Source organism: Ipomoea nil, unplaced genomic scaffold (genome assembly GCF_001879475.1).
Source record: "Ipomoea nil cultivar Tokyo-kokei standard unplaced genomic scaffold, Asagao_1.1 scaffold1262, whole genome shotgun sequence".
NCBI lineage: Eukaryota > Viridiplantae > Streptophyta > Magnoliopsida > Solanales > Convolvulaceae > Ipomoea > Ipomoea nil.
Window position 1 is genome coordinate 250510 of NW_017617690.1, and position 27922 is coordinate 278431.

Below are 27922 nucleotides of genomic sequence, written 5' to 3' on the forward strand. Positions count from 1 at the left end.
ATGTGTCAGTGCATGTGGGGCTTATCCCTAAGATACTGAGGCATCAGAAGGTTGGGAGGGACTAGGGAGTACCATTACCTTTATGTTGTCCTCCATTCTCCTCTGGCTTTTGTGCACTTTGCTTATTGGACCACTCTAGAGTTGCCTAATGCCCCCCTTGATTGTCTCTCTCTTTTCTATATTTGCTTCCTCCAAAAGCACAACTTATGATCATCTGTTGGTGTTGGAACTTGGAATTGTTTTGTCAAGTGGAAGGCAAAAGTAGTTAATCCAATACATGAGCCACCATTTCTATCGCTGAATTAATTTCACGGTGTAATCTATGCTTTCCTTAGGGTTATGCATGTTATTCTCTTGGCATGTGTGTGATATACTTACTGTCTGATGCTTCATAACTGTCTGCTATTTATACACATAAGTAATCGATTGTTGTTGTTATTATTACTATTACTAATGACTTGAGTGTTATATCAGGTTTTGGATTCTGTACCGAGCCAAACAGGATGGACCTGTAGTATTGGTGAGCTGCCATTATCTGCCTTATTTTCATGATTAAGCTTCTCGTTGTTCTTAATTGCCTCTGATTAGCCACGTCCATGAAATATTCACATAGGGATGGAGGCATCCTTGGGAAGGTCATGGAGATCATGGGAATGATCATTAGGTAAGCTCTTTCACAAATTGCAGTGCTGTGGGTATGCAACATGCAAACTATTTATCTTGTTTTTTTGAAGTTGTTTAAACGAGTTCCCTCTTATTGGAGCCTTGTCTATGACGTTTAAGAAAATCATCCTTCATAGGATTAACACATCTAGATGTTAGCGGCAATATAATGAAAAAATGTGACTAGATCTGCTATTAATTATATCTGAATAAACCCCGTATGTATATTAAGATAATTTGAATTTTAAAATGTCTTGGTTGCTATCTAGATCCTATTGCTTTTAGCTTGATAGCTTCACTGCTTCAGTCATCCCTCCGAAAGAGATGTCAGATGCATTTTCAAATGTGTGGGCATCATAGGATTAAAGAGTATGCCTACATTATAGCTTTTCACCTGTTTACTGCACCCATCATTTCTCATCATTTTGTTTTTCTTTTTCAGATGTCGGGTTCAAAGCATGAAGGCAATATGAATAACCTTACTGAACTTTGGCTTATTCTGGGAATGAAAGTGTCTTGTAAGAGTTCTATTGATTTCTGTTCAATAATTGACTAGAAACGGGATTGTCACGAATGTGATCCAAAAGATCAACTTATTCTGCACTTAATGTTACTGAATCTATTTTGATGCTGTAAACTTTCAACTTTGTTGTGATTTCTTAATTCTAGTTGGAGAATAACAGAAAGGTTTATTATGACTTGCATCTGAACTTGAACTTTTGAATCATTCTTTTTCCTCCATCTGAGATTTTTGTGAGCATACAGTCATTGTGCTTTGATGATGATATTCTTGTATGCACATATATGTTCTCTCTCAGTGCTTTGGCTGCTGCAGTGTAAATCTATTTATATTGTTTGATTTGGTTTTTTTTTTTTTTTTTTTGTTCCTTGAGAATGAGCTATTTCCTTTGCAAGAAGTATAGACATCCCGAGAAAGGTTGAGCATTAGCTAATTCTTAAGTTTTTGAGAATAGCTATTTTTTCATAGTTGATAAAATTGAGTTGTAGAAGAGGATGAAAGGCAATCGCCAAAAGGGTGATTTTATTCCAATTTTAAAACAAATGCATCAACCAAACACATAAAATGAGAGGGAAAAAAGTAAAAAAGTTGAAGAGATTTCTATAGCATACAAGGATTGGGATGAATCAACTCTTTGTTCATACATGCCTAACTACCATTTCACTGACATGTTAACACCATAACTAGGGGCTAAGGCCAGTTGTGTTACAAAGTATGTGATTTTGTATTAAATTACAAGAAGAAAAAAAAAAAAACAAAACAAAATCTTTACATATAACACGAGGAAGACATGATGAGTAAGCCTTCTCTCAAGATCAACGAGTGTTACAAGAATGCCTTTGCCAATTACATCTTCAATATTCTTCATCATCCCATGCCATTTTCCCTTCACGAACTTTAAAATTGAACCCCGACAGAGCAGCTGATATCGTATCAAGGTCAAGGAAGATTTTTCAATATTGAACTGCCCTGGAGATGGGTCAAGGAAGATTTTTCAATTATGAACTGCCCTAGAGATGGAAGTGTTTTAGTAACATTTTTTGGAAACTCTCGGTCATTATCCAAGGATTTGTATTGGGTAAATCTTGCCTTGTAATCCTAGCCGGCAAAAGACCACAAGGAGGTAAACTTGCCTAGAGTTAGCCGGCTCAAACCAAGAAAGCCAACAGGCTGTTCCCACTTGGAGTCAAACTTGTAACCTTGTGGTTACCAAGTCAACAACCTGGCCAACTTGGTTGGAGTTGCTCCCGTGTTTTAGTAACATTCCATAATGATGAAGATGATGAAAACGAAAATAACATTCTGAGCACACAGAAATTTCGTGACTATCTCTCTGCAATAGTGTAATCAAGAAGTTTTGGAGAAGATGACTGAATAACTAACCTCAGGTGAATAGGAAACAATCATTGGTCGTATAAGTTTTGCAGTAGGCCTAGAGTTTTAATGTAGACTTCATGTATCTTAGAGCAGATCGTAGCATAGCTCTAGCTTTTCTATCTGGTTTGCATCCAGACAAGAGCATTTCTTCATACACGGCTGGAACCTGAAACCCAATTTAACCTTTTAACATCGTATCAATAATGCATTATCCAAGTCAATTTGATAAAGATATGATACTTTTTATAACTAAATTTCTAGTGAACTTGTATATTCCTAAATGTAATGCTGCCAGATACATTTGTGTTTCATGAGAGAATTGAACACGTTCAGTTAACACCTAATTTATTGTTCTTTGAATAAAGCCTACTAGCAAAGTAAATCTCTTTATACCCAATTAGATTGCATCAAGGTTAGTCAAGTGGAGCTTAAATTCCTAGATGCTTGAACACCTAATCACAGAAATGGTGCCCACAGGATAACTCAAAAGTCATAACAGCTTGAAAAAGGCGTAGTAACTTAAATATCACATCCAGCCTTGGATTTTTTACTACTGATGTACACATAAATTCTAACCAGTGTATCCAAGGACCTAATCACCTAGAATGTTTCATGTGAGACAGGCGTAAATATAAAACCTTAACAAAACCAGCGGTGGTCTGGTTACTAACTAACAAGAAAAGAGGTGAAAGCAACAAAAGCATACGTAAAATATTGCAGATACCATTTACCTTTCCGAATTTCTCAACCCGGATCAAAGCTTTCATGAGAGTGGTGTAAGTAACAACATCTGGCTTCAGGTCCTGTGGTTATAAATATTTTTGGAGCAACTCAGAAAGATTATAAAGCCTCCAATTCATTAAAACAAAACAAAAGAAAAGGAAAAAGAAGACAAACAAGCAGAAGAATAATTCACTGCTTCATATGTTTACTCACATTTTCTTTCATATACCTCAAAACAGCAAAGGCTTCAGCATCTCTTCTATCCTCACCAAATGCATTAATCAAAGAATTAAGAGCCAATATACTGGGCCTCAAACCATCTGCCTTCATATTCCTGAATGCATTTACTGCTTCCTCAGAAAATCCCTGTCAATTAAAAAAATAATAAAATAAAATTATACCGGAGATGCAACAGTGTTATAAAACTATAAGATGCTGCAATCAAATCGACTATTAAATGGTACCAACTCAATGCACTCTATGGAAATGTGTTAAAGCAAACATAACTTTAAACTATAAACAGATTGATGTATCATGTATACACAGACCCATATTCACATAAACTATGTAAACTGAGATGCATCCGTGATAGAGATTTGATAGGCAAAAATATCCACAGATACTTCATAGTAGCAAAGTAGAGAGTTGTTCAAAAGGCAACAGCTGCTAGCCTGCTATTATATCATAGAGTGATATGGTATTTGGTCCAATTTAAAAAGGCAATATTAGGAAGCTGTAAATTCAAAGATATTCACCCTCTGTGCGTAGGCATTAATCAAGGCATTATACATGGTAGAGGACGGCTTCAACCCAGCAGATTTCATCACTTGCAAGCACTCAATTGAGTCACTAAATTTCCCTGCCTGTCCATAAATATCAACTAGAGTAGTATACGTAACTACATTAGGCAGTACTCCATGACTCTGCATCTTCCCGAGTAAATCCTTTACTCCTTCCCACCTCTCCTGCTGCCCAAAAGAATTAATCATTATATTGTACGTTGTGGTGCAAGGCAAACGGCCACTTTTCTGCATTGCTTCAAACAGCTCCTCGGCCGTGCTATGATGGCCATGTTTGCAATGGCAATCTATAAGCGTATTCCATGTCACGTTATCCGGCTCAATTCCCTCCACTTTCATTCTTTCAAATGTTTCCATTGCCTGTTCAAGACAATTATACTTGCCAAAGGTATCAATCATTACGTTATAGAAATGCCTATCGGCTTTAACCCCACAACTCTTCATTTCCTTGAGCACCTCGAATGATTTCTGCCACTCTCCCCGATCACGATAACTGGCCAATATCCTACTGAAGATAAACGAATTAGGTTGCAAACCATTAGCTTCCATTTCTTTCAACACAATCTCAGCATTCTCCCAGCTGCCCGCATTTGCACATGCATCAATAAGTAGACTATATGTATATTCATCCGGTGTGACCCCGCTTCTCTTCATCTCAGATACAACATCCTCAGCGTCATTTAAAGATCCCGCTTTTGCATAACCTTTCAAGAGGGCATTATATGCCCTCTTAGTAGGCTTTAATCCACCTTCTTTCAACTCCACAAAGACAGCTTCTGCCTCTTCTGTCCTACCAGAATTCCCCAAACTAGATATTATAGCAGTAATGGTAGCTCTTCTAAGGCTCAAGCCATTTCCTTGAATCATGCCGAGAAAATCCAGAGCCCTATCAACGTTCCCCGCCTTAGCAAACGCCACTGTTATATCATTCAACAACTGCATATCAAGCTCAATCATATCAGCCTCAATTTCCTCATACAACTTCTCTATCATAGCAGAATCAACGCTATTGCTCCTAGTAAGCGACTGAATAATCAAACTGTAATTCACAAAGTCAGGGTGATAACCGTCTCGGCGCATTTTGGTGAGCAGGTTCAGGGCCTTCTCGATATCGTTGTTGCGAGCACACGCGCCGATAAGCGCATTGTACGTCAATGGAGTCAGCGTCTGGCGCTGGGAAAGTAAGAACGCTTCGTAGAGCTTCTCGGAGCGTCCCAGCGCGTTAATCAAAATGGCGTAGAGAAGCTCGTACGAGAAACAAAGGTTGTGCTTCTGCAGCCAAGTAACGAGCGCGTAGGCGGTAGAGAATGAATCCGGCGTGGACGACAGAGACTTGAGGAGGTTGTGCCAGAGCGGCGCCGGGACAGCTCGGTACGACTCGGCCAGCTTTAACTCGGCCGGGTCGAGACGAGTGGGTGAAGACGACGACTCGGCGTCGGACTCCGTGGGAGTATAAGCCGATAGGAATTCAATGAGAGGGGTGAAGTCGTAGTTGCGATTAGGGAGTGCAGCGACGTCGTATCCTTCTCCCTCTTGCGGTTCGCTGCCGAGGCTGAATTGTCTGGCGGAGGCGGTGGTGATAGAGAAAGCAGCGGCGAAGAGCGGCGGTTGGAATGGTTTTTGACGGCGGAGAATTGTGGGGGAGAAATGAAGGGAGGGAAGACGAAAGTGCAAAGAGGGAGGTAGCAAGAGTGCGTTCATCCTCCTCCTCCTTCTCCGGCCACACAGACACAATGGCGACGTGGCCGTTGGCAAGATAATTTTATCGGCTCTCTCTTTCGTTTTTTTTTTTTTTTTTCCACAATGATATTAATTACTCCGTACTATTATGAATAGAAATATAGATGTCATGACACTTGTTACCATTTTATTTTTTCAAAAGGAATCTTCAATCTCAAAAGTTTCTTATATCTCGATTTAACAAATTATTTAGGATGATAAAAATTAAGATGATTTAATAGCTCACATGACCAAATGTTGAATTGTAAAAGGGATATGTCTACTTTGAACATGGTCCAACAGAACATTTGAGATGATGAAAATTAAGGTGATCCAATAGCTCACATGCCAAATGTTGAATCACAAAAAAGATATGTCCACTTTGGATATAATTCCCACACTACCGTAGCCAAGGTTCAAACCTTAGTTACTTCCCTCAAATAATGTCTACTGAACAATTGAACTAAGTCCGTGCACATTGATTTTTTGTGCTCGAGAGGAGGATCAACCAGCCACGCAATAATGATTCAATCGTTATGCTGTGGAACTGTGTCCACCTGGGAAGGTGGACACGGTTATATGTTCATAATTACTGAATTATATGTTCATAATTATAAAGTTATATATTCATAAATTTTGAACTTTATATTCACAATTATTGAATTCTATATTCATAATTACAGAACTCTATGTTCATAATTACTTAACTATATATTCATAATTATAAAGCTATATATTCATAATTTTTGAACTTCATATTCACAATTATTGGATCTCTATATTCATAATTACATAACTATATGCTCATAATTATGTTCACAACTCTATATTCATAATTATAGAACTATATATTCATAATTATGAATAGTTTTGGAATCGTGTCCACCTTGCAAGGTGGACACGATTCCACAATATAATTTGCCATAAGGATGGGCCCATGGCTACAAATCTATCTAAATTTGTTAAAGGAGTATCTTACAACTAAATAAAGCTGGGAAAATAGCCAAATACATCCTCTAACTTTACATAATAAATCAATTAGGTCCTAAACTTTTGAAAGTTTCAATTAGATACATCAATATATTAATTTAGTGTATCAAGACTCAAAATCATAATAGTGACATGTAATACCAGGTCAATGATACACGGGTGAATCTTCAATTATTTTTTGACAAAAAAACAATAAGTCGCGACCAACAGTTCGATGGAGCAAGCGACCAAATTAGTTGCCTTCTCCGTCGTTGGATATGGCGATTAATTGGTTGCCATCTCTGTAGACTGGATATGGCGACCTTGGTCGCCTTCTCCAGTTGACGGAGAATTGACCGATTTGGTTGTCTCTCCACCAACTAGGTGTGGGGACTAGTTGGTCGCCATCTTTAATCGACGGATATGTCGACCAACTAGTTGCCTTCTCCCTCGATTGGAGAAAGTGACCATGGCCGCCATCTCCAACAACGAAAAAGGCGATCAGTTTGGTCGCGCTTTGCCATTTTTCTTTAAAGATTGTCCGTGTTCTACCTGTGCATTATTGAATTACTATTGCATTTCACTATTATGTTTTTGGGTCTTGATGTACAAAATTAATATGTTGATGTGTCTAATTGTCACTATCAAAAGTTCAAAGGCCAAATGACTTCTTAAGTAACGTTCGAAGGTATATTTGACCATTTTCCCTATTATGTTTATTTGTAAGATACTCCTTAATAAATTTAGATAGATTTGTCGCAAATCATTATTGCGTGGACAGTGGTCCACATAGTTGTGGTGCCACAATCCAAATACATAAAAGTACATTATTCTAACTCATAAAGTATATTATCTTACCCCCAAAATTTCATTTTAACACAAAAGTACACTATTCTAACATATTATCCCAGAAAGTTCACTATTCTAACACATAAGCGTGTAGAGCACCTTTTTTTTTTTTTTTTTTTTGATAACGTCAAAACGATGTCGTTTTGGACCGTGATTCACACAAGTTGTGTGGACCACTGTCCACACAAAAACTTGGGTAAATTATATCGTGCATCAGGGTGCACAATGTATTGTGTGTCTTAAGAGTTTATGTATATTATGTTAAAAGTTTATATATATTATGTTAAGAGTTTATGTGTATTATGTTAAGAGTTTATGTATAAATGTATTATGTTAGATTATGTGTATTATGTTAAGAATTTACGTACAATTATGTGTATTCTGTTATACAATTATGTACATACGAAACATGAAATTTTTGGGCGCATAATGCATTGTGCACCTTGGTGCACGATATAACAATTGAACAACTTGCTTGTGGCACATTGGGCTTGGGCCGTTCTTGATGGTTTGGGGTAAGGGGGGATATATCCAACAATACTGAAAATAATGTAGGGAGTAATAGTGTTGGAGATTTGGAGTTCATTACGGTGCAATTCCTCAGTTTATTTTATAACGGAGTACCGTTTTATTTGGTGGTTATAAACCCTACCGCCACAGGCCGACAAGGGTTTACCATCAAATTGCCTCTACGCAGCGGCGGCGACGACAAGAAGCCGGTAATAATGGGCGGCCGAGCTCAATTGAACAAGCCGCATAAGACTCGTTTCTCTTCCAAGTCTTCTCGCAATGTTCACAAGGTCCCTTCCCAAGGTTATCATCTTATCCACGTCTTTTTTCACCTTAATTCTTGCGTTTTAAGGTTGGCCTGAGTTTTCAATTCTGGATTTCGATTCACAGATAAAGGCAAATCGGCCAGGGCGGAACGCAATGTCCTCAAGGGAGCACGGGCGACTCGGCTGCAGCGCAACAAGATGGTAAAGTGATAACTTCCCTTTTTATCCGTACTGAAAGAGGTCATGATAAATGTTGATTGTATTATAAATAGTAGTTATTTTCAGTAGTTGTATAGTTGAAATTGAGTTAATCAGCTGAAAGGAGACTTCTTGAGGTTCCATGTTATGTGCTATTGTTTTCTTAGTTCAATGGACATCTCATTTGTGTAGATAAGGGAGCAAAAGAAGGCAGCTCTTTTGAAGGAGAAAAGAGCCTCGTCTGGATCAGATTCTCCTCCACGTGTCATTGTAAGTGTTTCACTTTATGCTTCTATGTAGCTCATGGTAATTCAGGAAAATGCGAATGAAAGCAACTCTGATGATTTGTCCTTTATTTTTCCCTGTGACAGGTTCTATTTGGTCTTTCTGCATCTCTGGACCTTTGCTCCCTTGAACAAGATATTCTGACATTATTATCCGCCGAAGGCACTTCTTCCGGGTTTCCAGCAGTTGCTTCTTCAGAGTTTAAGCTAAGAGCAACTGTAGGTTATGCTCCCATGTGTTATTATTTTTAATTATTTATTTACCTTCTTGGTATTTTACCTTTGAAATGATAAATGTGCAGATGGATCTTTTAATGTTCAAGGAAATGAATCCTTTCCTCTGTAGATTTTCACTTGTTTGACTCATTGTGCTAGCCAGAAGCTACAATAAATTTTATTTTATTTTTCCTGGAATGAGCTTCCTTTAATTTAACAAAAAGATAAGCTACTTCCTAATGATGGAGATGTGTGATTTATTAATATGCTTGTAATGATCTTAATTAACAAGGAATGTCTCGGTAAGTCTTATGTTTTACCGAATCTGATTTAGGTATATTGCAAGGTGGAGAAGGAAGAAGTCACTAGCTAGTGGGTCTGGGTTGACCCCAAGCATAATAAATCAATTATGTTTTACTGAAACATATCTATATCTATATTACAAGGTGGAGAGGGACGGAGCTACTGGGTATGGGTTGTCTAGGTCACTATTAGATGCAGGTGGAACTTGATAAAAACATTAACTATCTTGGGGTTTGCTCAAATTTGTTATAGATAGTTAATTCTTTATAATCCCAAGCAGATCATCATACTACAGATGAATTACATGTCCTGTTTTGAAGCCTATTATTATTATTATTATTATTATTTTTGCACAAGTTTTCATAGAGTTCTAATGAAAAGTTGGCTTATGCTGATCCAGGTCTTGAAAGCACCTCATGGTGATCTGTTGGCATGTATGGAAATGGCCAAGGTACTTGATCATTAGGTGTTTTGAACCTTATTCTCTTCTCTCTTTGGCTTTTATGTATCTTGAATTAAGGGAATTTAATCTTTGGAGGTTTGATCTTTTCAGGTTGCTGATTTGATAGCTTTTGTAGCATCTGCAAGCCAAGAAGATTATATTGATTCATTTGGATATCATTGCCTCTCTGTCTTTAGAGCTATTGGTCTTCCAAGCACTGCAGTGCTCATTCGTGTGAGTATACTGCTCCCTCCCTTATTTCTCTCTCAAACTACATTCTGAAAGATTTAAAGTTTTCTGTGATTTAACTATTTTAGTAGATTTTTCTTCCACACTGCAGGATTTACCTAGTGAGTTGAAAAGAAAACAAGATTTGAAGAAGGCGTGCATTTCTAGTCTTGCTTCTGAATTTCCAGAGGGTTGTAAATTTTATCCAGCAGGTACAAAGGATGAGTTGCATAAGGTATTGTTAATTTCACTCCTTAAACTGGAATGCTTTTAGGTTTTTGTGATGATTTGAACCAATTGTGTTTGTCTTCTAATATGATGCCTGTGTTGTTTCTCCTTGAGCTGTTCATTGACATTTTGCTGTTTATTCTGATCCTAGTTCATGTGGCTCTTTAAAGAGCAAAGACTAACAGTCCCCCATTGGCGTAACCAGCGACCTTATGTCATGGCTCAAAAGGTATGGTTTCCGTTTTCCCCTCTACCATATGATACTCATTTTTTGGATACATTCTGTAGTTAACCTGGCATGTTATTTATTCATATACTTTTTTAGGTTACAAATGGAAATGGAACTGTAGAAAGAGGTTATTTTACATTTTGGCATATATATCAAATTTTATGCCAATATTATCATCAAATGGATATCATTTTCCTTAATAATTGAAAGACATCATAGTATATGCCAATTTCTTTTGTGTTTTGTAAGTGCTAAATAAAGAGTGCATGGGTTTGATATGCTTCTCAGCTCTTCTTTTGACCATTACTTGTGTATGCCCCATGTCATATTCAGAATGCTATGCAAGGCATTACTATTGGGTACTATATCTGGATCTTCGATATTTTGCAGGTTGATTTGGTAGCTGATGATCCTGCTTCTGGGAAATGCACAGTCTTGCTCACTGGTTATGTTCGCGCTCGTGGTCTCTCTATCAATCAGTTGGTTAGTATTGGATTTAACATGATTCATCTTGACATAGGTAATATACTGCATTTAACATTAAATATGGCTGTGTCAGGTTCACATTTCAGGTGTTGGAGATTTTCAATTTTCGAAGATTGAACTGCTTAAGGATCCATGTTCCCTGAATGCAAGAAAAGGAGACGACTTGATGGAGTCAGATGACATAGCCAATGCACAAGTACGGCTCTTTACTTGCATGAAACCCCTCCCACTGAGCAATCCTAACCCCCTACACCACCACCACTAAACAAGAAAATAGGATCCTTTGTTACTGGAGGAATATCTTCTTCCCCACGAACATCGTTGGTTTATTATTCTCTTTTCAAGTATTGTTGATATTATAAAATTGCAGATTTTTGGATACAAATACAAGATCAACAGGTGTCTTTAAAATTCTATTTTCAAGTATTGCTTGGTCCAGCTTCTACCGTTTGGAACATATAAGCACCAAAATAAGCTGGGCCAGACAAGCATGAATGTTGCATGTCTATTCCAATATTAGAGCTTATATCGCCGATTTAATAGTGGATATTAGAGATAGTGCTATAGCATCTGGAACTTTTGATTTAGATAATTAGATTGAGTTTCAATATGGATATATTCATTCTTAGCTTCATAGTGGTGTGTAATTTCTCATGTACTTAACTGTTTTTACTAATGTATTGCAGGTGATCAGTTGCCTGACTCCTGACCCTCTGAAGCAAGAGCATTTACTTATCGAAAATGTACCTGATCCATTGGCTGGAGAGCAGGTATGTCCAAATAAATGGGATTCTTGTTGCCTTGTGAGTTGTGACTAAGTTTAAAAGGATGACACAGTATAGTTTCTCTGGTTCAAATGCTTTAGACTTAAACCTGCTGCTGAATTAATTGTTATCAGATTTTGGGAATTTCATAGTATTGTTGATCTGATTTATTTTAATCAGACATGGCCAACAGAGGAGGAAATGGCTGAAGCCGAAAGAAATCACAAGGAAAAGAAGTTGAAAAATAAGATGCTTCCTCGAGGAACTTCTGATTACCAGGTTTGTGGCATTCAATGTTGATATTCACTTATTCATACTACATACAATATGAATGCATATCGCTGATGGTGAGAAATGACATGGAATATTAATTTTAGGCTGCTTGGATTGTCGATGACTCTGATGTTGACGATTCAGAGAGTGAGGAGAATGAAGATGGAGATGATGGTATGGTACTTGATAATGGTGAAGATGTTATTCCCAGACAAGGACATGGGGATTGCTTTGCTCTTGATGAGGATCAGGGTTCCCTTTCACTAAACTCCGATGAAGAAACAGATACAGATTCTGTGATGATGGTGAGTAGTTACAACGTGTTGATTCAGTCACATACTCACATAATACTTAATATTGATTCTATATGATAAATTTCCTGCACACAAAAATGAAAATGTCTACCCATATAAAAAAATTTCTGGAAGTTGGGAGGAATTTGAGAAAAGAACTACCAAGTAATAAATTATATACTGATCAAACCAGCCTTAAATTCATTGGTTACATAATTCAGTGCTCCTGAATATGGAAGCTTTATTTCATTGTTTTATAGGAGAGTGAGAAGTTGACTAAGGAGCAAATTGAGGATGAGATTAAGAAAATTAAAGAATCCCATGCTGAGGATGAAGGTAGTAAAAGCTTTTCATTGATCGCTTTTCCATGATTATTTGCTGCGTTCTTCTTAGTGGCGAGTCGTAGAGATGATGTATGAATGTATGATTGGCATTGCTCTGAACGTGGGTTGTTACATATGCTATTTTAAATGTAAAACAGGTGGAGAATTATTGGCTTGTGTAAGCTTTAGGGTTGGGGTACAGAATGGTTGGTTATTTTATGACACAAGATACAAGAGTCTGATGAGGTTTGTAGGTTCTTTATTATTATGGGTTCCAAACTGCTGTCGTGAACATCAAGCTTTAGGGTTGTTAAATGTGGGAGTAGATGCAGAAACTAAAAGTTAAAAGTTTTAGAAATCATTCCTAGAGGAAACCCTGCATATCATACCCATTGGAAGAAGTGCATATCACAACTCAAACAAAAATGAATTTTCTTGAAAATTTCTGTTGCTTGAGTTCTGATGAAAAATACTTCCACAAACTTCCCAAGTTCCTAACTTTAAGGAAAATTCTCTCTGACAGGTAGTTTGCGCTACTATTGAGACACTTCCAGACTTATCTAGTTAACCAGTAGCCATTTGTGAATATATATATATATATATATATATATATATATATATATATATATATATATATATATATATATATATAGACTTTTGGTGATACTTGATTTCACTAAACAGTACAAATTAGAACTTGAGCTTTAAATGTGAAAATAAAGAATAGGATACTTACCAAAGCGTTCAGGTAAGTTATGCAAAATTCAAAACATTCCATCTTTGCATAAATTGCATCAACTTTGAGCTTGAGCTTTGGAATCTAGTTTTCCATACCATAAAACTTACTTAGGTTCTGTTATTTATTCTAACTAGCCCTAATACACTTAGTTGTGAAATAACTGAAGTTTTATATTTGTTGTAATATGCATGGAATGAACTAATCTCACCTTTTTTTCGCTTATACTTGGTTATGGTTTTATTAATTTAATCATATGATATTGATATTTCATTTTTACTGAAACATATTTGATCTTATTGCAGATATATAACATTCTCAAATTCTGTTGATTTCATTCTTTAAGTTCATCTATTCTATCTTTTTGTCTGCTTTTCTGTATTTTTGTTCATGTGGAAATTAATTGATGAAATCAGTGTCTGATGGTTTACTTTTTCACACCAGAGTACCCTGATGAAGTGGATACTCCATTGGATGTTCCTGCTAGGAAACGTTTCACCAAATACAGAGGCCTGAAGTCTTTCAGAACTTCTTCATGGGATCCCAAAGTACTTGCTCTAACGGAACATATCTTCTGTATTTTTCTTTTAATGATTTCGTATGATATCTGACAATTTCAAATATTATGGGTATGCTTTCAGGAATCTCTACCTCCAGAGTATGCTAGAATATTTGCATTTGATAATTTCACTAGGACACAAAAGCTTGTGATGGCTAAGGCTCAAGATTTGGAACAAAAAGATGTTTCAGAATGTGTAGCAGCAGGCTCATATGCAAGGCTACATATCTGTGATGTGCCTATTGGTGCTGCAAACAAGCTATGTATGCTAGTGAAGACCATGCCTGTAATCTCGTGTGGTCTCTTGCAACATGAGTCCAAAGTTTCTGTCCTTCACTTCAGGTCTGTGTTGAATTACATTTTTATTTCATTGTTTTCTTGTCTTTGCCTTTCTATGATGTAGCACCTACTGTTATATGTTTATATCTTTGGAAATATACATTTCTAATTACTATTGTCTGTCTTTACAGCATAAAAAAGCACGAGTCATACAGTGCTCCTATCAAAGCAAAAGAAGAAATGTTGTTTCATGTTGGGTTTCGCCAGTTTGTGGCAAGGTATATTTTTCTTAGAATGTCATGGGTAACAGACTGGGTAGATTTTTTGCTATTATGTATAGTTAAAGTAAATTCTTACTGCAAAATTTCTGTTGGTTGCAGGCCGATATTTTCTTCAGATAATATCAACTCTGACAAACACAAAATGGAGAGGTTTCTTCATGCTGGGCGCTTTTCAATTGCTTCGATCTATGCTCCAATTTCATTTCCCCCACTTCCATTGATTGCTCTCAAGACTGATGGAGAATCTACTTCATTGGCTGTTGCCGCTGTTGGTTCCTTGAGAAGTATTGACCCTAATAGAATTATTCTGAAGAAAATTATTTTGACTGGGTAAAATTTCTCTCTTTTTGTAGTCTCTGTATGCAACTATTATTTCTGCCTTCGTTGACAAAAAATATGAAGCGTAAATAACTAGAGGAGACAAAATTATTAGAAAATCTCATTTGAGAGACAATTATAGATATTTTAAAACCCGGTTTTCACAATGCACTTAATGTCTGTGATGCAGTTACCCTCAAAGAGTGTCAAAAATGAGAGCCTCTGTTAGATACATGTTTCACAGTCCCGATGATGTGAGATGGTTCAAGGTAAAGGAGTTTGTTTGATATAATATGCTTGATATTGAGGTATAACTGCTTTCAAGTTTTATGAATTTATGCTTGATAATATGTTTCCTGCAGCCTGTTGAGGTTTGGACAAAGTGTGGTCGCCGTGGTCGTATTAGGGAACCTCTTGGCACACATGGTATGCCTCCTTACTCTAAACTGAAGTTATTATTAGTAACAAGTTTAAATATTTGTGTAATCTTTGCCTTTCAAAAAGTTTAAAGTAGTTGATTGAAAAAAATAGAACGCCAAGAACTTTTTTTTTTTTTTATCTGACTCTCAGGGGCAATGAAGTGCGTTTTCAATGGAGTCCTCCAGCAGCACGACACTGTATGCATGAGTTTGTTCAAACGTGCATACCCCCGCTGGCCGAACCAGTGGTACCCAATTGGCGCTTAGCTTTTAAAGCGGTTCCATCTGGGATCGGGGAGGGTTGGCATTCTTGTTTCTTTATGCTAATTAATGGGAATGAAGCTCTGGTTCAGAATAGGCTATTCATTGTGTCCGATGGCAAGAAGCTACATGCAACCAAGTGCCAAATGCCTTGTTTTTGCTAGATATGTGTATAGCCAAAAATTTTGCATACGCTTCTATTTATCTATGTATTCTATAAGTATTATTGGGGTAAAAGGCTCCTGCCTTAATTGGATACATTTTTTTTTTTGGGTGTACCTTATTGAATTTGTTGTCCTTGTGTTCACCATTTATGATGAAATTTGGTTCCTAGTGAGATTAGATTCATAATATTGTTTTCCCTTGTCAGTAATCGCTACTATCATTTCACGTACAAAAATAGAAATACAGATAATTTCCATAAATTTTATCCAAATTGTGTTCCAATATCAAGCAGCAAACTATGAGTGCAGCTTTAGCATACAAGAGTAATGAAAATAAAAACAATAGGGAGAAGTGTTACTCCTGTGGGAACGTCTTTAACTTCTGGGCAAGCTGTTCTAAGAGTGAAAAACATGTGAAACAGCATTCTAAAACTCACCATAAAGACTATTTTCTTTTAATGGTATTATAAATCTTGCACCAACAAAAACCAAAGACTCTGTGTAGAAACTCGTGTGGGCAGCTAAATATTTTCACCAGGAGGTAGCTCTGCAAGCTTTGGTGGAGTGCCAAGCACCCGTTCCATATCAAAGCGGACTTCAATGTTGCGAATGCTATAACCAACTACCATGAGCCAGTAAAGGAGCTTTGCAAGTTCTGGAACACTCGTCTCTGTTACACTCGTCTGCAGCCCATTAAAAGAAATAAATTAAATTAAAAATCTCTAAATGTCTAGTCCCCAGTCAATGAGTTTATAGATTAGGGCATGCTGACAGCTGAAAGTCGCACCTCTCAACCAAAACAATAGATAAGTTGCAATGGGTTAATCTTGAGTTCAAGTAACAAGAATTTAAAAAGGTAGTAGTTCTGTGAAGCAGGTTTGTACCTTCATCTGACTAGGATCTGAAACTACTAAGAGGCGTTTTATAAATGTGTTCATCGCTAGCACAACATCTTCACCGGCAGTACTAGTTAGCTCCTGCATAATAATATATCCATACCAGAGTGCTTAGCAAATGGAACTAACAAGCTTTCAGGACGTTTTTCAACACAAAAGAGAACGGAATATAGGCATTCGTATGGTAGTCATACCAATTACAAATGAAGGAACTGCCTGACAAAAGATAAACCAAAGGTACTGAATAGATTGTCTTAAGATCAATGATATGCAAGATCAGGAACTAGAATGCTCAAATACCCCCTAGATCAAGAATTGTCAACATTCTTACCTTCAGGTTTTGAGGTTCAAGAGTCTTTAGATATTCAAGCAATTCATTCTGTCCATTAGCAGATTTCCTCTCTATTTGACGAGTCAATTCTTCAACTTCTGCTTCAAGTAACTCAATGTATTTCACTGCATCTATTTTTTCAGGACCAGAAACGTTATTCCACCTAATAACTTCACCAGTGACCTTTTTCTGTGTACCTGGTGCATAATCAGGTAAATCCTGTATAATAAAGAGTTTTCAATTCCCCATCAGATATTTAAAAGGTCTGACAGAGTCACAGAAGAAAATGGAAACAGTGATTCAAGTAACTAGGATACACTGAGAACATAAATCAACATAAGAAAAAATAATCAGCAGTGATAAAAGGAAATAGGCTCTGCAAAATCACGAATATATCGTGCATGACTCCATAACTTTGAATTGAACAGTGCTTTGATTTTTACAGTGCTGATAGATAGAATTGAGATCCAAATACTGTAAAGTAAAAATTCATCCTGAAGCCATTGTGCATATGAACATAAAACATTGAATTATAAACAAGGGAATGAATTATGCCACCATCTTAGACCTGTGTAGACCAAATTCCCTTTAATGTTCTTCAATTATGTTAGGTTGCTCTATGGATGCAAGCAGGAGTTAGAGTTTAGAGAGAGACAAATAAAATATTCAAACTTTATGGCCCTAAGTACTTAAATAAATACTGCTAAATGCCTAAATTTGAATCAGTTTTTTAATAAATGTATGTGTTAAGTTGCTTGTAAATAAGTGATGAATGAGATTCTAGAAGAGAGATATTTGGGGATTGAAAGATCTAAAGAATTAATAAATGGGAATAGCTCATAGCATTAACAATGCAACGCGAGGCAATGGATAGAGGAAATAATGAGAACAAAAAGTGGATTATAACTAATCTTTTGACCTTGGGGAAAGACATCATGGTTCTTTATTCCCGCCACAGCTAAGGTGGGTGGTGTACTGGTGTCTTAGCTCAGGTTTAACAGCATATAAAGCCAATAATTAAAACTGGCTAAGAATAAAAGCTACCCTGCCATGTGACAAAAGCTGTAGGTTGAGTAAGCAGTAACAGTAATAAAGTAACCATCATAACAGGATGTACATGTACTACCACATTATCTATCTATATACTATGCTACATATAAAAGTTTCTTGTATTTGTCCCTATTTTATTGTGAAGGTTAGAATATCTTTTACTTAATTTTTCCTTTATTAATAAACTATCACAGAGTAATTAGTTGAAAATGCTATTTAAATAATAGGTATCCACAGTAGTCAGATTCTAAGTGTCCCCACTTTTCAAAATTCTAGCTCTGCCCTGCGTAATGCAATCAACTAGTATATATATATATATATATATATATATATATATATATATATATATATATATATATATATATATATATATATATATATTTTAAAATCATATCAGAGAAGATGATATGTGTGCTCATAAATGTTTGTACTTTGTAAAATTTCTGCAGTAATATAGCCACGGGATCAAAGTTGAATATGAAATAATCAGAAAGGGGAAAATGAAATGATAAAAATAGAACTCACAGTTTTCTCCTGTGTTTCAGGGTTAGGAAGAGCAGCCAGTTGCAAGCTTTGTTGCATCTCCAACCGGAACTGTGCATTTCGGAACATATATCCTGTCATCATAACGCTATACATAAGCTGAGCAAGATTTTCAGCAACCTGAGGAGAAGTCAATGTACACTCAAAATTAATAAGGAGCCAGGCTTAAATCTAATGCATGTCCATGATAAAGCAAAGACATCAAAATCCACTAAAAAAAGGTGCAAAGCTTGACAACACAGGCACATACAGTGGTTACTGTGACTGCAAAAAATTGAGGTGGCAGTGTTCCCATCATATTTGTCACTGTTTGGCGCATCGCATCCACTACCTTTCATGGCATCACCAGGAGAAAGTTTAGTTCTTCCTACATTCTTTGGCTACAACAAATAGATGAAATACAGGAAAACAAGAAGTTCTGAACTTGACCTAAACATGCATTATCCATATGAAATTCCAACAAGACATACTTGCATCATTGCATATGCCATGAATTGCCTAAATCTTCAGTTTAGTGCAACCATTAACAGTACCTGTTGAGGCGCTCTTTTGATGAAGAGTTCCATAAAATCAGGCTGCACATTTTGGACATACTCCAGCAAAATATCCCTCCTGTTCTTATGCTGCAAAATTTACATTTCGAAACTCAGTACTAGTAATTCATGCATTCAAAACTTCTATTTGCTGATACTACAACATTCATTTACACAAATACAAATACTACTCCCTCCATTGCCAAACTCCTTTAATTTTTTTAAAGCAGTCAATGCGACTAAATTATCGATTGATTTTGAACCTGATCAATTACTCATTGTAGAAGAAAAACAAACTCGCAGGGGAAATGCGACAAACATGTAATAATCGGTAGACACAAAACGTAGAGAATGTGTACCAAAGTGCCGTTGGGAGGTTTGTAATCGGCGGCATTAGGATCGTTTTTATCGGCGTCCTTGCCGTCAGTCTCGGAGCTATCGAAAGATTGAGCTCTGACAACGAACCCTCCCCGGCCACTGGTTCTCCCGGAGATGCTAGTCGAAGGAAAGAGTGGAGTTTTCCGGCACGAAACGAGAGCCGGAGGTGATGAAGAAGTCGAGGAAGACGAAGACGAAGAACGTCGAGATTGTAATAGGAAGAATGGCTTCAACGTTAACGAAGACATTTTCAAAATTGCTTGGAATTTATAGAGAATTATTTGTTCTTTGTTGCCGGCTAAAACCCTTCTTCTTCTATCTCCATAACCATAAGCGATAATCTAGGAAGAGCTTTTAGGGGGAGTTGAGTCTTGACACTTCAGTGAGTGATAAAAGTTTGGGCCTATTATATTATTCGGATACATGGGCCTTTAAGATTCATGGCCTAACAACTTGTAGAAAAAAACTTGTAGTATGGTGAACTTTTGAGAAAAAAACAAATTTAAAACAATTATTGCTATTATAATCACTTTTATATTTTATATATACATCTTTTATCTTTTAATTATAATATTGTTATTATTAAAGTAATACGCCTAACATTATGAACAATTAGTCGTTGTCATTGTCATTTAACAATTTAAAAATTAAGTTTTCAAAAAAAAAAAAACAATTTAAAAATTACTAATTGAAACTATTATAAATTATCAAAAGTTTAAAATGTTAATCAAGTTTAAGAGTTTTATTCGTGAGACTGGTCGAGTCAATGTGAAAAATGTAATACTTTATGCTTGAAAATGTAACACTAATTAATGATAAAGTGTTTGTTATTTAGAATGAGAAATGTAATACTTATGTACGGAATAATATTTATAGATTGAATAGTTACTCATGTAAAAACGTGTAATACTAAATGGGTGTTCATATTATCAAACTCCGATGGTGGAGATCGTAAAGAACAATGGTGGTTTAAAACAAAATAGTTAATACTTATGAAAATTTCAATATGCAATGGCTTCATAAGATATTTTGCTTGTAATAAATTGTTTTGAACATTATTGTTTTGCTTTTATTTATTTACTAGTAATTCACCCGCGCTATGCACAGGAAAAAATTATGTTATTATAAATATAAATAAAAAATAGAAAAACTAAAATATTTTAAATTATTTAATATAATAATATTTTTGAGTTTTCATTGGTCAAGTATTTATTATTTTTATAGAATACAAAATTACAATTAAAATTAAAATTAATATTAAAATTATAATTTTGTATGGTTAATATAATCTCTAATTATGTGCATATTCAAATAAACTTATAGAGAGAATTTACATAATTACATTGATTTATTCTTAATTGTATTTCATCTATATTATAATTTTCACAATACGAATAATAACTAAGATAATTACATTTGGAAAGTAAATTTTAAATTTTGTATGTGTAAATTTTAACTCAAATTGAACACATTTTTTATATGACTATATAATATATAGCTATTTTATTTTTCAAAAGTATATTTTTTATATGATTATATAATATATAGCTATTTTATTTTTTAAATGTTGTGTGTTTTTTTTTTAAATAATAAAGGATATTGTGGCATTAATTGTAACATTAATTATTTTCCAAACCATATAGCTTTATTATATAATATATAAAGGATGAATTAATACCTAATATACTTATCGACTATAGTGATTTTACTTAATTTAGTTTTAAATGACTTTTTGTGTTCAATTTAGTCATCGGCTTTTATTTTTTTTATAATTTTACATAAGTTATTCATTTGTTAAAAGTTTTGTTAGTTAATTAATAGAAACAAGGTCCTAATGAAAATTGATCAACCTTGGTCGCATTTGAAATGATTCATTCTTCTTCTGGTTATTAAGACCTTTATCATTCATTCTTCTCCCCCTTATTAACTCTTTTTTTTTTTTGAAAATTCCCCCTTATTAACTCATTTATTTATTTATTTAATAAATCAAGATCTCAAACATCTTTGTTGTTGTTTTTTTCCATTTTTAATGTGCTCCGTACGAAGTGAAAATAATAAAAGAAGCGAAAAACTGAACATGCTAGCAGACCGGGAGCCCGCCGGAGAATAGAGTTGTCGCCGGTATCGTTTGATCCTTTCCGGCTAGAAGAAACGCCGAGACGCCGTTACGCTTTTTTTTTTTTTTTTAACCTCCGCAGAACGAATCGGGCTCCCGCCGATTCTTTTCTCTCTGTAAAATCTCTTCGCCCGAGGACAACGGAAGCGAGTAGGACGGCCAACTCCGCCACCAATTCCACATGTCGTTGCAACGGCGGCGTCACCTGCACCACCGCTCAAGGTCTCTAATCCCTGTCATATTTGTCGTCTCTATCATCCTTCTCCTCCTGTTCCTCTTCCTTGCATTCCTTGCACCTCCTCTCACCGATAGCAATCGGTTCCATTACCGCCGCCGTGACATATCGGTACATTATTCAACCTACTTTTCTACTTCTCTTTAGAATCGTGGTGTGTGTGGACACATATATTTGAGTTTTATTCAACTTTGGTTTTCAGGTGGAGGAAGGCGGTAGTAATGTGTCAGGAGTTCCGGCGTTTCATATTCCGGTTAGGGTTTAATTCGAAGTTTTCTCTTTTGCTCAACTTTATCTTTGCAATTTTTATGTTATAAATCTGGTGTTTTAATTTTTGTGATCTAGACCAGTGGAGGAATTCATGATCGTGATCTTTGGAAGTCAAACAATGCAAAGTTTTTCTATGGATGTAGTAATGCCAGTAGTAAATTTGCAAGTGCGTCAAGCTTGAATAAGGCTCATAACTCAGCTTCTTGCCTTCTTCATTTGTACACCCCAACCCCTTTGTTAAGATTTTCTTTCCTTTCTTGCTAACTGGACGTTTTGGTGGAAGTCAATTGTTTTTTTCTTAATAATTGAATATTGTTTTAAACTAGTAAGTAAATTTCTGTTGGATATATTGGAACATTTTAATCTATGGGTTATAATTGATTGCATCTAGTACTTGTGATCATTTTGCTAATATTGGATTTCATTAATACTGGATCTTTTTTCCTTTTTTGGACTAAATCACAGATGCTAAAACTAGAACAAATCCAACTTGGTACTTGTCAATTGCAACCAGTGGAGGTCTTAACCAACAGAGGACAGGGGTAATTTTTATTTTATTTATTTCATTTTTTTCCCCTCTGGGCAATAGTTATGGAATTCAATGCCAAAAGAGAAAGTAATGGAAGAAATGTGATATGACTGGTTGCATGAGTCTACTGTTGTTAAATTTCATCATTATCTTAAATCCATTTATTTATTTATGGATAGTTGCTATAAATATATGCTCAAGGGGAGGTTTTTGTTTCAAGGTGTTTAACCTAATATTAATGAATAATTTGACATTTACTGATCACCAAAATTTAGTATAGACTCCTATCACCTACTTTGGAAAATAATGTATTGGATTCAGGTCGACCATGCTTTCTGTATCATTCATTTGCCAAATGCTCATTACCATTTCGAGTCAGGTTAATCAATTTAATGGTCATTGCTTTTGAAGTACTCCGTAATTATTTTTCAGTGAATGTTTGTTGACTTTGTTCATCAAAGTCGTAAAATTTGTGTGTTGGAATATAGGTATTTAGCTCTGTATTTTGTACAAAAAGAAAAAGAATAGAAGAAGAGAAATGAGTTGGATCTTATCTTCTGTGACTTAACCTGGATATATATATGTATTACACAGACACAGACACAGACACACACAAACATATATTGGGTGCTTTGCTAAAATATGACATTATGAAAATTGCTCCTTCAATACAAATATATTGAAATTCTTGCTGGCTTGAACTTTGGGTAGAAAGAATGATGTTCATTGGTTAAATATTTTACATTGTGGACTATGTTGTCCTCCACATGGCAGATAGTTGATGCTGTTGCTGTTGCTCGTATTTTGAATGCTACTCTTGTTGTTCCAGCACTGGACAAGAATTCCTTCTGGAAAGATTCCAGGCAAGTTTGGAGAATGTTTTTTTACATGTGCACAGGGTGCACTGCTCACTAGTTCTTTATCAGGGATAAATTTATATGTAAATAAACTTAAGTCCATGAGTTTGCAACTCCTGCATGTAATTCAGAAAAGGCATCAACTACATGTGCTTTCTTTTGCAGTGATTTTCCGGACATATTTGATGTTGATCGGTTCATATCTTATCTTGCAAATGATGTTGTAATCATAAAAGAGCTCCCACTTAGGAGAGGAAAGACATGGATTCCAAATAATGTACGAGTTCCAAGGAAATGCAGCGAGAAATACTATATTAACCGCTTTGTGCCCATACTTAATAAAAAGCATGTAAGTTTTCCACTGATTTATAGTAGACACAAGTTATTGTAAGACGCTGCAACTGTAATTAGTAATTACCATGAACTGGTATAGATTACCATGAACTGATTTATAATTCATAATTTTATTAAACATTTTATGGATAACAGTAGAGTGTTTCTTCATCTGATGTTATGGATGCATATAGATCTATACTATTAAGGATTATTATTATTTTCCCATATTTTGTTTGGATATGGAATGTTTGTTATGATGACAAGGTATGCATTCCTTTGCCAGTTGCCTGCTATTGTAAGGGATTCTCATGATGCATTATGTGATAAATTTTAGGCAAAATGGCATTGAAATATGTTTTTCTTTCTTGAAAAGTAATGTATTTGGAAGAACTTCATGAAATTGGTTCCTGATTCTTATTCTGCCACCAATAAAATCAAGTATGCTGGTTAAATCAAGAGTGGTGCTTGAAGAACTTGAACATTGACATTGTTATGCTGCTGTAACTGGAAATATGCTACTATGAATGTGTATTTTAAATCTGCTACCTTTAGGATGGTAAAGCAATGGGAGTAATAATTGCCTCAGAGATTCTGAAGCTAAAGCACAATCTCTTTTTGATTTTGTTTTCATTCTCACTCTCTTTTTGGTGGTTTGGCTTCTAGGAGATCTGTTTTTTCTCCCTGTGTAATCAAATCAAATTAACTATAATTCTACCAATTGGTTTGCTAAATCTCTCCACTGTAATTACCTGGAGACTTGATCTAGATCTAAGAGCTTCTAAGCCTCATCCCAAAAATATGCAATTGATGTCTGGATGTCATGTTTGCTGGCTGTGTAAAATAGTCCCTTAGTTCAGTTGTTATTAAGCTGTTGCTGCATGAAAAGAGAAAGAGGGTGATTAATTGTGTTTTACATTCACATAGTAAGGTCTTGTCAAGAACATGTATAAGCAATATGTTTTTGTTACAGGCTGTTAGGATCCCCAAGTTTGACTACAGACTTTCGAGTTCATTGGATACAGAGTTGCAAAAACTGAGATGCAGAGTTAATTATCATGCTCTGAAGTTTGTTGACCCTATACGTAAAATGGGTAAGGAATTGGTCCAGAGAATGAGGATGAAGAGCAAGCATTATATAGCACTTCACCTAAGGTTTGTCTTCACTGCTTCTTTGTGCTTAAATATTTTACTTCTTTTGCTTTTCCCCAGTGATGTGGGATTTTGGATTAGTGGGAGTGTACTTATCAATATAAATCATTTTCTAAAATTGAGTGGTGCCCAATTACTACAACTTGTGAGGTACTTAATAGAATTCGTTACTACTATACATAATAGGGTACTCCATATATATGCATGTGAAGATGGAAGATGATGAGATGAAGTTAAGGGCATCTGATGGTTTCATAATCTATTAGGCACAAATGAGCAAAACTGTTAACCTACAACTTCAATTAATTTTAATTATTAAAAGCCTCTTTTTCTTATTTGGTTTTGGTTGATGCACATATCAGATTAGAGGCCTGGGAGTATTTTTGAAATAGTAATAGCTTCAGTATGATGTTGATGATCTACCCAAAAGAAGATAAGGGATAAGAAAGCATGCTGATACTGTATACTTTTTTATTCAACAGGTTTGAACCTGATATGCTTGCATTCTCAGGATGCTATTATGGTGGAGGAGACGAGGAGAGGATGGAATTTGGGAAAATAAGGAAGAGGTGGAAAACTCTACATGTAAGCCCAACTATTTTCTCAATTTCTAGATGATACCATTTCTAATTTTTAATGCCGAATAAACTTGATCATAAAATTTTAGTATGACTTGATAAAGAAATTCTAACTGTCAGTTTCTCCGGGAGTATTTTCACTTCTCTTTTCATTTCATGTTACTTCTCTATGACATAAGATGATCTATGTACCAAGGCTTCAAAAGATTTTTAGACTGAAACTTCCTTCCATCACTTTAAATGGTACAGTCTATTAATATTATTATACAATGCTAACTACAACAAGATTAAGGTGTCAGCAGTCATGCTCCATATCCATCATTTCATGACCTGTATTGTCTTCAATGCATAAAATGGGAATGTAGTACTTACAGAAGCCACTGCTACTAGGACAAATGACAAGTGACTTTTTGACCTAACCTTATCTCCTGTTCGCATTTTATATCCAATTTTGATAGAGATGAGGTGTTATACTAAATTCATTTTGCAGAGGAGCAATCCAGATAAGGGGAGGAGGCAAGGAAGATGCCCTCTAACTCCTGAAGAAGTAGGTTTGATGTTGAGAGCACTTGGATATGGCAATGAAGTTCATATCTATGTCGCATCCGGTGAAATATATGGAGGAGGTGACACATTGGGTCCTTTGAAGGAACTCTTTCCAAACTTCCATACAAAGGAAACTCTAGCCACCACTGAAGAACTACAACCATTTTCTGGATTTTCTGCCCGCATGGCTGCACTAGACTTCATAGTTTGTGATGCTAGTGATGTTTTTGTTACCAACAACAATGGAAACATGGCAAAAATTTTATCAGGACGAAGGTATGTTGCTACTTATTTTGGTACTCCCTCCCATTTGTACTGATCCTTTTCACTTCACATTGACCGTCTAAAGTTATCTTTGATTGACTTTTTCAAATATATATTTGTGAAGTTTTTAGATTTTGGTTTCCAAGTCAAAAGTACTTTTATTGTAGTTAAATAATATAAGAAATTAAATTTATATATCTATCATTGCTGAAAATTCAAAATTTTGTCAAATTGACCAAATAAACTTTGTAGTGGCCAACTATTTTCCGACAGCTGGAGTATTCTATAGTTCCAAAATGAGAAATTAAGTGGGTCTTTGACGTTTTCAAAAAAAAAAGTGGGTCTTTGACAAAGCTTCTATTTATAAATCACGAGGCATGTAGCCTTTACATCACTTGAGTTACGCAATTTAATACTTTGAGTTAGTGACTAAACCACAGGCCATAAACACTTCATATTAAATTTGCGATATTATGATCTTATTTAAGTCATAAGTTGCTAAAAGAAGCTTGGCCAATTTGTTTTTTTTCTTCTTTTTTCTCTCTCGACTGCAGGAGATACTTTGGACACAAACCTACAATTCGGCCAAATGCCAAGAAATTGTGGCGTCTGTTTTTAGGCCGGGATAACATGACATGGGAAGAATTTTCATCCCAAGTTAATAATTTTCAGAGAGGCTTCATGGGGGATCCCGTGGAGGTAAAGTCTGGTAGGGGTTTTCATGAATACCCTTCACCCTGCATTTGCAGGGTGTCTGATGGCAAAGAAAAATTGGAATTGGGTCCCCAAGAAACCAGTGATGGGGGGAATATACAGTCAGAAAAGGAAGACGATGACCAAAATGTTGATGATCTAGTGGAAATGCCTGAAGTAGAGCAGGAAGAAGACTTAAATGAAAGCTTAATGTCCGAGGAATCTGAGTTTGACGAGATGCTTTCGGATTGACAACAGGAGCAATATCTTACATCTGAGAGATCAGAGCTTCACATTAAACACATAGCGATTCTGAATTGACAAAACTCTTTTGAGCACTGCATCCTTCAAAAAGATGCAATCGCAGGATACCGGCTTCCAAAAATGAGCTGCAGTTTAGCCATAATCGCATCTTGGAGGAAGTTTTGGCATAGAAAAACACTCATCTTTTTCAACAGAGACAAACAAGCTAGGACATCTGGGCAGGTAAATTTAGTTTGTGTAGGTTTATTGTTATTAATATTATTCGTTTTTCCCTCATCAATAATAGCAGGGTGTATCTCATATCCTCCGAAAAACGTACATATAATTTATTCTTTTTTCTTTTAAATTACTTCATTGATCTAACTTAAAAGTTTTGAAGTGAGGTAGTCAAAACTGTACTATCTTACAGTCTACATATGGACTATGCAACTTACTGTCAGAGGAAGTAGTAGGCCAATTTACTTGATCATCTTTTATTTTTATTTGTTTTTTAAAACTTAATTTTCTACTTTTTAGGACACATTTTCAATTTTGCTTTTTATGATTTATGGATGAGTATCAAACAGCAGCTTCATGTCTCAGTGTACATTTTATTATACTAGAAATAAACTACATACTTTGTCAAATTACAATTATCTCTACCCAAGGATTCACATTGAATTGATTGAATTGTT

At 35.6% G+C, this 27922-nt stretch overlaps 5 protein-coding genes across 10 annotated transcripts in view; 3 read left to right on the forward strand and 2 right to left on the reverse strand.

Moving 5' to 3' along the window:
• Positions 1-11986, forward strand: part of LOC109184500 (F-box protein SKIP23-like) — a 17552-nt gene extending 5566 nt beyond the window's left edge. Inside the window, exons 3-5 of one of the 3 annotated variants that reach the window (XR_002054798.1) lie at positions 475-520; positions 614-695; positions 1106-1379. The gene's annotated coding sequence lies outside the window, so the exon portion shown is untranslated. Of the gene's footprint in view, positions 1-474; positions 521-613; positions 696-1105; positions 1380-11972 lie in introns of those variants that run through there. The other 2 variants (XR_002054799.1, XR_002054800.1) reach the window with 2 other exon arrangements.
• LOC109184497 (pentatricopeptide repeat-containing protein At5g42310, mitochondrial) lies at positions 1764-5889 on the reverse strand. Of its 2 annotated transcripts, none has more exons than XM_019334489.1 (5): positions 4039-5889; positions 3497-3649; positions 3292-3363; positions 2567-2726; positions 1764-2152 (listed from the first exon to the last, which is right to left on the reverse strand). In XM_019334489.1, exons 1-4 carry the CDS (start codon positions 5782-5784, stop codon positions 2616-2618), a joined length of 2082 nt encoding a protein of 693 aa, XP_019190034.1. In that variant the 5' UTR covers positions 5785-5889; the 3' UTR covers positions 1764-2152; positions 2567-2615. The 2 variants fall into 2 exon arrangements, with proteins under 2 accessions (XP_019190034.1, XP_019190037.1); XM_019334492.1 differs by lacking the exon at positions 1764-2152 and adding an exon at positions 2161-2193.
• On the forward strand, positions 8196-15853 carry LOC109184496 (pre-rRNA-processing protein TSR1 homolog). The gene is made up of 21 exons (XM_019334488.1): positions 8196-8433; positions 8521-8597; positions 8787-8864; positions 8966-9097; positions 9798-9848; positions 9951-10073; positions 10180-10302; positions 10447-10524; positions 10915-11007; positions 11084-11206; positions 11697-11780; positions 11955-12053; positions 12152-12352; positions 12601-12676; positions 13844-13947; positions 14041-14300; positions 14429-14515; positions 14618-14848; positions 15027-15105; positions 15199-15262; positions 15407-15853. Exons 1-21 carry the CDS (start codon positions 8346-8348, stop codon positions 15520-15522), a joined length of 2367 nt encoding a protein of 788 aa, XP_019190033.1. The 5' UTR covers positions 8196-8345; the 3' UTR covers positions 15523-15853.
• A 121-nt stretch (positions 15854-15974) lies between these two features.
• Positions 15975-19782, reverse strand: LOC109184501. The gene is made up of 7 exons (XM_019334503.1): positions 19393-19782; positions 19034-19123; positions 18751-18831; positions 18483-18620; positions 16908-17126; positions 16565-16657; positions 15975-16363 (listed from the first exon to the last, which is right to left on the reverse strand). The coding sequence occupies exons 1-7, from the start codon at positions 19657-19659 to the stop codon at positions 16202-16204; spliced, it is 1050 nt and encodes a 349-aa protein (XP_019190048.1). The 5' UTR covers positions 19660-19782; the 3' UTR covers positions 15975-16201.
• A 1665-nt stretch (positions 19783-21447) lies between these two features.
• Positions 21448-27811, forward strand: LOC109184499 (uncharacterized protein At1g04910-like). 3 transcript variants are annotated; one of them, XR_002054797.1, is made up of 11 exons: positions 21448-21873; positions 21965-22015; positions 22108-22198; positions 22498-22574; positions 23336-23424; positions 23584-23767; positions 24725-24906; positions 25386-25488; positions 25972-26303; positions 26846-27394; positions 27441-27811. XR_002054797.1 is itself a non-coding variant. In XM_019334497.1 (10 exons), the coding sequence occupies exons 1-10, from the start codon at positions 21709-21711 to the stop codon at positions 27234-27236; spliced, it is 1665 nt and encodes a 554-aa protein (XP_019190042.1). In that variant the 5' UTR covers positions 21448-21708; the 3' UTR covers positions 27237-27768. The 3 variants fall into 3 exon arrangements, 2 of the variants coding, with proteins under 2 accessions (XP_019190042.1, XP_019190043.1); XM_019334497.1 differs by having other exon boundaries at positions 26846-27768; XM_019334498.1 differs by having other exon boundaries at positions 22113-22198; positions 26846-27768.
• The last annotated feature ends 111 nt before the right edge of the window (positions 27812-27922 follow it).

Excerpts from the sequence above, each read along its gene's own strand:
- LOC109184497 (XM_019334489.1), bottom strand. The coding sequence starts at position 5,784 with ATGAACGCACTCTTGCTACCTCCCTCTTTGCACTTTCGTCTTCCCTCC. Across the intron at positions 3,364-3,496 it reads TGAGGTATATGAAAGAAAAT|GACCTGAAGCCAGATGTTGT; the intron begins GTGAGTAAACAT and ends TTATAACCACAG. Across the intron at positions 2,727-3,291 it reads GGGTTGAGAAATTCGGAAAG|GTTCCAGCCGTGTATGAAGA; the intron begins GTAAATGGTATC and ends ATTGGGTTTCAG.
- LOC109184496 (XM_019334488.1), top strand. The coding sequence starts at position 8,346 with ATGGGCGGCCGAGCTCAATTGAACAAGCCGCATAAGACTCGTTTCTCT. Across the intron at positions 13,948-14,040 it reads CTTCTTCATGGGATCCCAAA|GAATCTCTACCTCCAGAGTA; the intron begins GTACTTGCTCTA and ends GTATGCTTTCAG. Across the intron at positions 14,301-14,428 it reads GTTTCTGTCCTTCACTTCAG|CATAAAAAAGCACGAGTCAT; the intron begins GTCTGTGTTGAA and ends CTGTCTTTACAG.
- LOC109184501 (XM_019334503.1), bottom strand. The coding sequence starts at position 19,659 with ATGTCTTCGTTAACGTTGAAGCCATTCTTCCTATTACAATCTCGACGT. Across the intron at positions 16,658-16,907 it reads TTGAACCTCAAAACCTGAAG|GAGCTAACTAGTACTGCCGG; the intron begins GTAAGAATGTTG and ends ATTATTATGCAG. Across the intron at positions 16,364-16,564 it reads CAGATCCTAGTCAGATGAAG|ACGAGTGTAACAGAGACGAG; the intron begins GTACAAACCTGC and ends AATGGGCTGCAG.
- LOC109184499 (XM_019334497.1), top strand. The coding sequence starts at position 21,709 with ATGTCGTTGCAACGGCGGCGTCACCTGCACCACCGCTCAAGGTCTCTA. Across the intron at positions 22,199-22,497 it reads TGCCAGTAGTAAATTTGCAA|ATGCTAAAACTAGAACAAAT; the intron begins GTGCGTCAAGCT and ends ACTAAATCACAG. Across the intron at positions 23,425-23,583 it reads TCCTTCTGGAAAGATTCCAG|TGATTTTCCGGACATATTTG; the intron begins GCAAGTTTGGAG and ends TTTCTTTTGCAG.